This window comes from Prorops nasuta, unplaced genomic scaffold (genome assembly GCF_024137725.1).
Source record: "Prorops nasuta isolate Cenicafe-Biocafe unplaced genomic scaffold, Cenicafe_Pnas_1.2 PNAS00001, whole genome shotgun sequence".
Taxonomy (NCBI): domain Eukaryota; kingdom Metazoa; phylum Arthropoda; class Insecta; order Hymenoptera; family Bethylidae; genus Prorops; species Prorops nasuta.
The window spans coordinates 8292520-8304858 of NW_027116798.1; the positions used below are offsets into that span (position 1 = coordinate 8292520).

A 12339-nucleotide genomic window follows, 5' to 3' on the forward strand; every position below is an offset into this window, starting at 1 on the left:
AGGAATCTATGGACGAGGATACGGTGCTAAGAAATTTCGACGCAGAGGCCCTGTCAATAATACAAACAGAAACCTTGCCAAAGAAGTCATCAGATAGATACAAACTAGTCTATGATACATATATCAAATGGCAGATGGAACATAAAAGTTCCCTTTCAGACTCGGAAGAAAAGAACTTGGTGGTATATTTTAACGAACTAAGAACAAAATTAAAACCATCAACATTATGGAGCATCTGGTCAATGTTAAAGAAAACGCTAAATACGAAAAGTAATGTTGACATCAGCAAATTTCATAATTTAAAAAGTTTAATTAAAAACAATTCAAAGGGCTACAAACCTAAAAAATCTTTAGTGCTTAAGTGGGATGAAATAATGAAATTTATAAATAATGCACCAGACTACGTACATTTAGTTTCAAAGGTTAGTATTTACATTTGGTTTCATCTATTATTCAATTAATTTATGTCGATATTTTCATAATAATTACAGGTTATCCTCATATTTGGCATTTGTGGAGCTCTCAGATGTGATGAAATTACTAAACTTAAAGTGCAAGATGTAGAAGATCTTCGCAATAAGTATCTTGTTTCAATCAACGATACAAAAAATGATCAGCCTCGTCAATTTATAATTGGAGAACATTTTTATGAAAAAATCAAGCTATACATTTCCATGAAACCAGATGACATGTTCACTGATAGATTCTTCATTCAATATCATAAAGGAAAATGTGAACATCAAGTCATTGGCAGAAATAAAATTGGAGAAACACCTCAAATGATTGCTTCGTATTTAAAATTGCCAAATCCAAAATTGTACACTGGGCATTGTTTCCGTAGAACTGGAGCGACACTTTTATCTAACTCAGGTGCTAATGTTACAATGCTAAAACAACTAGGAGGGTGGAAATCAACTAACATAGCACAAGGTTAATCTTTCATTTTTATGTTAGATATTCAAATAACACGAGTTTTTTACGTAAATATCTGATTTATGAATAATTTACTTACTTACGTACTACGTAATTTACAAGTTACGTAGAAAATTCATTAAATAACAGACAAAAAATCTATGAAAGCATAATCCCCAACGCACAATCTAATCCAGAGACATCAACCAGTAACAATCGTTCAATTAACATAATTAATTCAAGTAACGATAAAGAGTCTACATGCACAACCAAGAATTTCAATAATTTCACCGATGATTTTGAAATTAATGATTAAGATCTAGCCGCAATCAATAAAATATCTCAATCACCAGCGCCTTCTTCTTTTGCAACAGCAAATAATAAATATATGTTTACAAACTGTGATAAGGAAAGACGATCTACACACTTTACAACAAAACCGCCAATTAAAGTTTTTCCTGAAAGATCAGTGATTAAACCGCTGCAACAAAGTAATAAAACGATAGAAAAAGAATCACAAGTTTTATCAACGAATCCAGCATTTAACCAAATTCCGCAGAATAAATATGAGAAATGTGTATTTCATGAAAATATCATAAATAACTTTTATTACTCATGTTGTGATCACAAGAACTATGAAAAAGAAAACTTATGTAATAAAAAAGCTCCGTAATAAATAAACTGTTAATTTTAATGTAATTGAATTTATTCTTCTAAAAAGAATGATTATATTCGGCTTTTCAGATGTATATTTTGCCTAGTGCCTGCTGGAATATGGTTTACTATTTATAGCAATTAAAATTAATAAACGTACTTTCGACCGGCTTTAAAGAAAAATAGTATACACCACACGAGCAGAAGTTTGAGAGCCCTGAACTGCACGTCATGATACACTCGGCTTCGCCTCGTGTATCATGACGTTGCAGTGCAAGAATCACAAACTTTCTGCCCTTGTAGTGTAATATACTATTATTTTTGCTTACAGAAACTTTTGATAAATCTTTAGAAAATATTGATATTAGACAATATATTGAAATCCAATTTGTTGGAAAGCGGCAGTATGATGCTGGTGATTTAATCACTGCTCTGTGTGATAAATTAAGTTGCTTGAATTGCGTTGTGCAACATTATCTAACAAAAACGGACAAATGTAGTACTTCATGTTATCATACAAATATTCCCTAATCTTATAATAATATTTTATTACTTACGCTATTTGATGGTATGAAGAGTTTGTTAATTCCCAGAAAATTATGCAAAAGTAATTCTTGGAGCACATGAAAGAAATAATTCAGAGCAACTTCTCTAAGTGGAAAAAAACTATTGAATTCCCGAGTCAAAATTTAAGTCCTATTTAAAATGTAAAATTTGAAGGTTCTGAGAACTTACAAGATCTTATTTAGGACTAGAACACAATGATTCTAACTTCTATTTAAGACCTGAAATAGGGTACATATTTCCATTTTTACCACATTTAGGTCTTAGGTAGTACTAAATTTAAGTAAATATTGTAGGCTGCAGCAAGTTTTAATAAGGGTATACTTATACTGCAGAACCTACAGGTTTTAAGCAGTGCTTATTTTTTAGGAATTGTCAATTTAAAACAGCATAATATTAAGAAGATTGACGAAGAGGTGTCAAATTGTAAATATAGTCATTTATGATATAAAGTGTAAATGTACAATTAAGTATGAACTATAATTCAGTAACTAATGACACGAAATATTGTAAAATAATAAGTAGTCTAACAATTTAATTGTCATTTATTATAGTTAAATATACAATTAAATTATTGGATTATTTATTAGTGTATAATATTTCGTGTTATTATTGATTGAATTCTAATATATACGCAATTGTGCATTTACAATTGTTAACATAAATGATTATATTCACAAAATGATTCCTCGTTTCACCAATCTTCTTAATTTTATGCATTTTTAAATCAGCAACTCCTAAAAGATAAACCCTGTTAACTTGATCCTTTATACCTGTATACATGTTCTTTGTCTTAGAATAAATTAAATAATATAAATACAGACATGGATTCTAAAATATATTTTTAATATTAAAAGAAACGCTAATAGGATAATATCTCATAATAATATATCAATTTACGTGAAACCGCGAAAAGACAGCTTCTTAAATAAAGCTTATAATTTATAAATAACGATTTTTAAATAATATTTAAAATCTTTAATCCGTTTTTTCTAATAATGTGTAAATAATCAATATATAATTATAGTGAGTGGAAAAATAATAATGATGCATTTTTATATAAATATAATATATCGCTCACTTTTATTAAAAATTAAGTATTAATACAAAAATATAATTGTCTTAATGTAACATTACCAAACGAAGGTCCTTCAACACTGACAGTTTGAGTATAATTATTGTTTGTAGTACCATCTGAGAAAACTTCTGCATGTTGACTATTTGAACTTATTATGTTATCTGTATTTTTTTCATTACAGCTCTGTCTCTCGTTTTATATTTTCTTTTATTAGTGATACATTTATTTATAAAATTAATAAAATTTTTTTGGATACGATGCTCTTTGTGTTAAAATTTATCAATTCTGCAAGTAAACAATAGTAGTTCATTACTCAATATTTTTCACTATTTCCTTAAAATATATATATGTAATTAGTAAGTTGAAAAATAATACATACCATAGAGTCCAGTAAACAGCCTATAATCAATAGGAGAACGCTCACTCCGTTTAGCAGTAGCAGAATAATTAGAAAGAGCACATCACCATAAACTTCTATCAAACAATTTCTGACTATAACATGCCAGTCAAATCGCTCTCCTGTATTCTTTTGTTGAATCGAAGCATTGACTTCTTCTTTTGTAGTAGTAGTAACATTTATTCGTGCACTCTCAATAATTATTGCATATGCAGACATCCTCAAAAAAAATCCACATCCAGGAAATATTTCCACCTATAAAATTGAAAATGAATTTAAATTTTTAAAATTCCAGTTTTGGTTTATAGAAGTAGTCATACCGTATTTTCCCTTTTTCAAAGTGATATTGAGGCATCTGAAAAACAATTTTACCTATAAATTTAATTAATACATGGAGAAAATATTAAACTAAAATTTACTGTATGCTCCCAATTGGACTGTGATATATTTATATTTCCAGGAAAAATGATTGACTTTCAATAACATTTTAAATTTTACACAGTAATTTTAAATCTAAAAATTATGACTTTTGCTGGGCATGTAAGTTATGACGGTTCAACTGGGGGCACACAGTATAATTTTCTTTAATATTTTCTTCTTATACATTTAGTAAAATAAAACTATTAATTTTAGTGTTATTATAACTTTCCTTACCATAAATTTTGTTGCATTTTCATATTTTTTGGATTTCCTCAATTCGTATGAATGTTTCATAGCTTCGGTAAACAGTTCTGCTAATTCAATATGATCCTTTCTAACTATAAAATTGAATAATTATTAATTATATTTAAAAACAGTAAATTTCATATAATTTATGATCTCACTTTTTACAGGAAGAACTGCAGCCAATTTTCTAATTGCCTCTACATTACAAATACTGTTGCTATTACTTGAGCTTGCAGCACTTAGATTAGTGTCATTATATTCAAGAAAATAACCTTCATTTTTATCATTATTGTTTACACTGGTAAACACAGAATTTCTTATGTTTTCAAAACCTATATTTGAATCTTTCACAGAACAGTCAGTAACTGAACTATCTGATGATCTTTCTTTTAGTAAATTTGAAGTATTTCTGTCAATACATTCATTATCATTAGAATTTATACTAGTTTCTCCATTATAAAAATTTTCTTGATCGATGCTCTTATCTTCAATTTCTTTATTCAAAACATCTGTGCTTGTACGGTTATAATTGCTGCAGATATATTGTATCTGCAAATGAATTGTTACAAATATTAAGTTTTTAAAATAAATATATTAATTAATTATAAAAATCATAGATTTATTGAAGGAATACTTCTATATACCTGTTCCTTTCTCCTTTCGTACTCATAATTTCTGGATGTATTAAGCGAATTAAGAGATATTGGATTATTGTTAATACTCTTTAATACTGGATTTAGTTCTTCGTCAGCAATTCTATGTTTGACAGACTTTTTTGAAATATTCTCATTTGACACACTCTTAAGAAAAATAGGTTTTAATGAACATAAGTTGCTGTTTGTCTTTCTGCAATTGTATTCCTTTATGTTTTTTTGCAGTTTCAGATTTTGGTCCAAATCTCTTTTTCCTTTAATAACTGTCTTTGAAATCAGTTTATTAGTGGGATTCAAAATAATCTCTCCCTTTTCTGATACAATTATTTTATCAAGTTTATCTCTGTTTCCTAAAATTTGAATGAATAGAGACATAAATACAAGTATATAAATAAATTTACTTCAATTGTGTAGAAAATAAATAGTTGATTATATTTAAGAGAGAGAGAAAATAACCTTTATATTTATCATTAGTATTTGCAGTGGTAAACGCAGAATTTCTTATGTTTTCAAAACCTATATTTGAATCTTTCACAGAACAGTCAGTAACTGAACTATCTAATGATCTTTCATTTAGTAAATTTGAAATATTTTTGTCAATACATTCATTATTGTTAGAATTTATACTAGTTTCTCCATTATAAAAATTCTCTTGATCGATGCTCTTATCTTCAATTTCTTTATTCAAAACATCTGTGATTGTATGGTGATAATTGCTGCAGATATATTGTATCTGCAAATTAATTGTTACAAATATTGAATTTTTAAAATAAAGATATTAATTAATTATAAAAATCATAGATTTATTGAAGGAACACTTTGCATATACCTGTTCCTTTTTCCATTCGTACTCATAATTTCTGGATGTATTAAGCGAATTAAGAGATATTGGATTATTGTTAATACTTTTTAATACTGGATTCAGTTCTTCGTCAGCAATTCTAAGTTTGACAGACTTCTTTGAAATGTTCTCATTTGACACACTCTTAGGAAAAATAGGTTTTAATGAACATAAGTTGCTGTTTGTCTTTCTGCAATTGTATTAACCTTTATGTTTTTTTCAGTTTCAGATTTTGGTCCAAATCTCTTTTTCCTTTAAAAACTGTCTTTGAAATTAGTTTATTAGTGGGATTCAAAATAATTTCTCCCTTTTCTGATACAATCATTTTATCAAGTTTATCTCTGTTTTCTAAAATTTGAATGAAAAGAGACACAAATACAAGTATATAAATAAATTTATTTCAATTATGTAGAAAATAAACAGTTGAAATCTTTAATAGATTTATTTAAAAGAACTTACCATCTATGTACAGAATTTTTGCATTGTATTTGGAACTTTTTTCCACTGGCACTATCCTTCCAGAAAACTTTAGACACTGTATTAACTTTTTTCTCGTTTTTTGGAAAAACGTTTAGGTTAACGACATCACTGTGATTTGTGTCTACCCACCAAACCAGTGCGAATAATTTTGTACTTTTTCGTGGCATATTTTATTAAGATAAATTATAATGAAATAGGTAAATATCAGCGTGCCGGACGCGGATCCATGTGGCGTTGTAGCACTTGTTACTCACTTAACCAGCATTGACCTGCGTCAAACCTGCACCAACTTGCACATTATGGTTAATCCCTTGCCCGATTTTATCATACTTTCAATTTATGAATAGGATCATATTTTCAAATAAAATTACTTCGGCAGCTAAATAAAATGCCTTTCTCAATTTGTGACTATATTGTAATTACCCGGCGTACCCCGCGTACCTTGCGAACCGACTGAACCTTGTTCGTGCACATGACCATGCAATGACGAATGGCGAATGGCGATTTGAATTTGTATTCCCATATTCGTTTTGTTTACATACACATATACTTACGCATATATAGGACAACCAGCAGTATTTATACTTAGTAGTTTATTATCAAAGTGTAAAGTACCGCGCATTATTTACGAATAAAGTGTTTGAACTCTGGGCAACCTTTTGTTGTATACGGATTTATAAAATAATAATTAAAAATCTTAAATTATATTAGAGTTTTGTATGAAATACTGATTAATGCAAATAATTTTCAAGATAGTATACACTATATATTTATATGTGTTCTGTAGTATTTAAAGCGCATCTCATTAACATTTGAAATTAAATTAAACGGTTTAATAACAATTGTACTAGATATTATTACTTAAAGCATGTAAAGTTGAAATAGCAATGACAAAGAAACCATTACATGAGTTAGGAAAAAGACAAAAACGCAATCGATTTCGAAATATCCAACATGAAAGTTCAACGTCGATGAAAGATAACTATTTTTTTCTGTATTTTATAGCTTCATCAAAAACTAATTAAACGCCTCATATGTTAATATTAATTAGCTGAAAAACTAAGTAGTATCAATAAGAAAAATGAAACTCACTTAATTACTTGTATACAGGGTATTTCTAAATAGCCGAAACAGTACAATATCTCGCGAAAATTATTCGTTTTAGACAAAAATTATTAAGAATATTTGTATTACTTTTGAAACACACACACACACACACCTTATATCAAGTAGTATATTTGGTTTGATTTTGTGTGAAGTATTGAAGGACATATGTGAATGTCACCTGAAGTTCTTCAAATGGAATCCCCTATTTGTATTTTATATTCTTATAGCCTATTTCAAAAGGATACAAGAATATGCAATAAAAATATGGGGTTCCATATAAAAAACTTCAGAGAAATTTCATATATCTTTTTACACATCAGTCAAGAGCAAACTAAATATACTACTCGATAGAGTTTTTTAAAGGGAATGCCAATTATTCTTCAACAATTATTTCTACAACGAATAATTTATGAGATATTTAGCTGTTCTAGCTATTCTGTGACGCCCTGTATGGAAAATTTCACCGTCAACGCGGTTTGATAAAAGTCAAATGGAGATTACATTATAGTACCTGATGTGAAAACATATTTTTATAGTATCGAATGTGAAGATTTTTCCAAAGTAAGTTTCTATTCCATTATTATAATTAATGTATTTTTTAACACAAACAATAGTTAGTAAAACATTTCTTTTTACAAATATACTCAAGCTTACCTATACACGAAAAGCCTTTAATGCATACCTACATATGTATATTATTTATAAATTAAATATGTCATTATTACTTTGGTCAAATATTTTATATTACAGTAGTCCCTTTAAGCAAATAAAAATATTTATTAAAAAATGAAGCTGGGTTTTCCCGCGTTTAAAATTTTTAAGATGACCTTCACTAGTTTTCACAGATAGCATAAATTAATTTTTGGAGTTGTATTTTGAATATTATAGGGAAGAATACTTGATGGTACTATAATGACTACACAAACTATATCAGAGCAGCGTTTTTAAAAAGTTAAAGAAAGAATTATATTTATTGTCTCAAAAAATATTTAACTTTCAAACTTATTAAAAAGAGTTCCTCCGATGGCTGGGTTATTAAACCACACTTGGTAAAACTATTCCTGAAAAACATTTTTTTAAATCCAATAAATATAGTTTCATTTATTAAAAAATATTGACATTACTTAGGCTTTCAGATAATTAGACTTTAATGCTTTGTATGATCCTTGTATTCTTTAACTTAGAAGGAATTCCGGTGATAATGATGAATGGAGAAGCATTCCTCCAAATATAGTTACACATAAAAATATAGAGAATTTACAAAGTATGTGTATGGAAATTGACCATGAGTAAGTATAATAATCGCGTTAAAATTGTATTTTTATATAATTAAACAATATTCCTACCACTATTTTTATTTGACTGATATTTTAGAGCAAACATGGAACATATAAATGTCGAAGTAACCGATGAAAGTGAAGATTCAAATTTTTCAAATATTAGTGATTCTAGTCATGACAGTTTTTTATCTGAAGAGCTTCATGACGAAAATGAGCGTGAAGAGAGAAATTCGGATTCTAATAATTTTGGAGATATTAGTGACAATCAGCGCCCATTATATTTAGGAGCACCTGTTACAGTTGCTGATAGCATGCTTCTTTTATTGGCAATCTTTGTACACCATAATATTACTCTTTCATGTCTCTCTGATATAATCACCTTAGTTAATTTTCATTGCATAAAGCAAAATTTTAAGAAAAATAGATTTTATAAGTTTCAAAAATTTTTTAATATTCCGAAAACAGATGAGATAATGAAGAAACACTTTTACTGTGCGACATGTACAAGAGAGTTAGCAAATACACAAGCTGTTTGCCCTTCATGCCCTACGAACAAAAAATCATATTTCGTACAGATACCATTTCTTCAGCAATTACAAGAGTTGTACCGGAGAAAAATTTTTTATAATCAATTGCAATATCGGTACAATAGAGCTGATCCAAAAAACAGTATTTCAGATCTGTATGATGGTACTGTTTATAAAAAATGGATAAAAGAAGGATTTCTTTCAAATAAAAGTAATATCTCATTTACTTTTTATATCGATGGCATACCAGTGTTTAAGTCAAGTAAAGTTAGTTTATGGCCTATTTATTTAACAATTAATGAACTACCACCTGAAGTTCGAAAAAAAAGAGAAAATATGTTACTAGCTGCATTTTGGTTTGGTGATAAAAAGCCAGATATGAACCGTCTCTTTACAACTCTTTATTCTGAGTTAAAAACTCTTAGTAATGGTATTGAAATATATATGCCTAATAACGACACATCAATTGTTGTAAAGGCAATGCTTTTAATGGGAACAAGTAATCTACCGGCTAAAAGTGACTGCTTAAATTTTGTTCAGTTTAATGGACAATTCGGTTGTCCAGTATACTTACATAAAGGTGAAACAGTCTATTTGCCTACAGGAGGAACTACCCATGCATACCCGTATTTAGAGGATTATCAATTACCTTTACGAACAGAAGAAAATTGTTCTCGATTCGCACAAAATACTTCGGCAGATGCACCAATATGTGGTGCAAAAAGGTCCTACCGCACGCTCTTTATTGATGCCTGATTTTATACAGGGAATGTCAATTGACCGGATGCATTGCGTGGAAGGTGGAGTAGTTAAAAAAATGCTAACTCTGCTTTTTGATGTAAAATTTAGTACTTTTGATTTTTCATTATACCCGCTAATACATATAATTAATATGTGGTGATTCTTAACAATGTAATTCAAAGTCACAAGGAAAGTATTATCCATTAGTGTATAAGTATGGTTTAATATAAAATTGAATACATAAGAAGTACATAAAACATGGACGACCTGTCCCAATGCTTTCTCTAAATCTAACTAACTCAGCGTCTCCTCTGGCGCGCCATCTAGCATAGCTACGCGTCCGTTGGTGGACCTGTTCACCTAACCTGACCAATTGTAGCGCGGAGATGCAGTGACGGACGAGGCGGCAGAATCAAATTTCTACCCGATCTTTATTCAGGATACTACAAATAGGAGATTAAAATGTATAAAGCCACCTAAATTTGTGCACCGAATGCCACGTTCTATTAATGACTTAGTTCATTGGAAAACTTCGGAGTTAAAACTATGATTTTTCTATTATTCACTACCTGTATTTTGTGGTATTCTTCCAGAAAGCTATTTTCAACATTATTCATTACTAGTTATAGCTCTATCTATTCTAAATTCTGATTCAATATCGAATGATACGATTGAAGTAGCCCAAGAGTTATTAAACAATTTTGTTGAAGGGTTTCAAAATTTATATGGTTTACAATTTTGCTCTATCAATGTACACTTGTTAATGCATCTTCCACTTTGCGTAAAAAAGTTAGGTCCTTTATGGGTATATTCTTGTTACGAATATGAAAACAATGGCCAATTATTGAAGCTTATTCATGGGACTGCTCATTTTGACACTCAGATTTTAAATTCTCATACTAATTTTCTAAAAATGATAACATTAATTGAAAAATCAACTAATAATGATATCCGTAAATTTTGTTTTGCTAAAAAGAGACAGTTAAAAATATTAGAGGAGGTTTTGCCAAATTGCTATAGTGTAGGAACTTATCAGCAGATCACAGAAATACCTGATATCATTCAACGTGCTTGTCATAGTGTTGGAATAATATTGGAAGATTTTATAGTATTGGAATATTTGCGGTTATTAAAAAATAAAAAACTGTTTGTTGCTGAAATTTATAAAAAAGATTTGATTCAGATACATTCATTTGCTGTCACATACATTGAAAATAATAGTATAAAAGCAGGTCTTATACATAGTTTTATTAAACTTAAATGCAAATGTACATAAGTTTTATGTTCTTGTTCCCAAAGACATTTCGCTATCATTCGAACTCTTACATATAAAACATGCTTCTCTGCAAAAGGAAAGTTCAATACTTTTGACAGTCGAAAATTTCTATTTGAGTGTGATATAACTCATTGTAATATAGCTATTTCAATCGAATCTATTGCAAATGTCTGCGTTTATATGAAAATGGAGGAGAAAATTTACATTGGTGTACCCATAAATGGGAAAGAACTGGAATAAAAATGTTTTAAGCGAAGTTTATAGCATAAAGATATTTGATTAATTTCGTATTATTGTTTACTGCAAGAAAATGTTAAATAATGTTACTTGTCTGAATTTTGTATAACTTCATAAGTCTTAATTCTTTATAAATACTTAGTACATCTCTTTAGGTCGACATTCGAATATTAACATGTACACTAAATTCTGCTTAAATATTAATATTATATAACATTTATAAGATTTAGACACTTAGCAGGTTCAAAATAAACTATACATTATCTATATCATGGTTGATGGTACTTGTTCGTCTTTAAATAGAATCTAACCTACTTAAAAAAAAATTAAATATACCATGTTACACTTTGGAGGACCTGAGCAGATTCTAGGCATTTTAAAAGTAGTGTCTATCAGGATCTAATAATCGCTTAAAACTATAAAAGTTTTAATGATGCTCTATTCAATATATATATCAGTTTTTAAAAAGAACTTAAATTTTGACTCGGGTTCTTTGTGCAGTAATTGCATGAGTTCTTTAGAACTTCAGCAAAAAATTGCTAGTACATTTACTAACAAAGTTCTGATTGTTAAATTATCATTATATAATACCAAAACTGAAAATATAGAAAACGTTAAAGATTGGATCATTCTTAAAAACTGAAACATTAAAGGTATACCTATTGAGAAATTAGAATGGGTGATAAAGTTTATAAAGCAAATTGTGCGATTTTCCATGACGGCAAGGATGCTGCAACTGGTCATTATACGTCTATGATATGTAAGGATAAATCATGGATATATGCAAACGATCATATCGTTCAAAAGAAAACATGGCCCAGAAATTCAAAAGGTACGTTTATCATATTCTTTAAGGAAATTTAATTAATTCAATATTACGTTATTCGTATCTCTAACGGTTGCTTTTATAAATGTTGAAAGTTGTT

At 28.8% G+C, this 12339-nt stretch overlaps 3 protein-coding genes across 3 annotated transcripts; 2 read left to right on the top strand and 1 right to left on the bottom strand.

Annotated features, from left to right (window-relative positions):
* Positions 1-242: 242 nt before the first annotated feature.
* On the top strand, positions 243-935 carry LOC136774209 (uncharacterized). Its single transcript, XM_066728372.1, has 2 exons — positions 243-422; positions 492-935. The coding sequence occupies exons 1-2, from the start codon at positions 243-245 to the stop codon at positions 933-935; spliced, it is 624 nt and encodes a 207-aa protein (XP_066584469.1).
* A 2552-nt stretch (positions 936-3487) lies between these two features.
* Positions 3488-6543, bottom strand: LOC136780886 (probable serine/threonine-protein kinase DDB_G0283337). The gene is made up of 8 exons (XM_066739504.1): positions 6536-6543; positions 5754-5955; positions 5381-5657; positions 4916-5274; positions 4430-4820; positions 4260-4363; positions 3588-3860; positions 3488-3493 (listed from the first exon to the last, which is right to left on the bottom strand). The coding sequence occupies exons 1-8, from the start codon at positions 6541-6543 to the stop codon at positions 3488-3490; spliced, it is 1620 nt and encodes a 539-aa protein (XP_066595601.1).
* A 2190-nt stretch (positions 6544-8733) lies between these two features.
* Positions 8734-11416, top strand: LOC136780959 (uncharacterized). Its single transcript, XM_066739615.1, is given in 4 exon segments — positions 8734-9723; positions 9821-10053; positions 10354-11046; positions 11200-11416. Coding segments are annotated over 4 exon segments (2133 nt in total).
* The last annotated feature ends 923 nt before the right edge of the window (positions 11417-12339 follow it).